Source organism: Eimeria mitis, genomic scaffold, assembly GCF_000499745.2.
Source record: "Eimeria mitis Houghton genomic scaffold, Emh_scaff1223, whole genome shotgun sequence".
Lineage (NCBI taxonomy): Eukaryota > Apicomplexa > Conoidasida > Eucoccidiorida > Eimeriidae > Eimeria > Eimeria mitis.
This window is the reverse complement of record NW_013568299.1, coordinates 600-825: the sequence shown is the minus strand read 5'-3', so window position 1 is coordinate 825 and position 226 is coordinate 600. Positions and strand designations below refer to the sequence as shown.

The 226-nt window shown below is 53.1% G+C and overlaps 1 protein-coding gene across 1 annotated transcript in view; it reads left to right on the top strand.

The window, feature by feature from the left end:
* Positions 1-146: 146 nt before the first annotated feature.
* Positions 147-226, top strand: part of EMH_0032210 (uncharacterized protein) — a gene marked incomplete at both ends in the record, with an annotated part of 669 nt that continues 589 nt past the window's right edge. Inside the window, one exon of the mRNA XM_013494615.1 lies at positions 147-226. Coding sequence (XP_013350069.1) covers positions 147-226 — 80 coding nt within the window.

Sequence of the window (226 nt, the reverse complement as noted above, 5' to 3'; positions counted from 1 at the left end):
AGCAGCAGCAGAAGCAGCAGCAGCAGCAAACACAAAGGCAGCAGCAGCAGCAGCAGCAACACACGTAGCAGCACAAACACCAACAAATGCAGCAGCAGCAACAACAAATGCATCACCAGCAGCAGCAGCAGCAGCAGCAGCAGCAAATGGATGCAGCAGCAGCAGCAGCAAGAGATTCAACAGCAGGCATAACAACGTCCAGAGCACACCACTATAAACTGCAGCA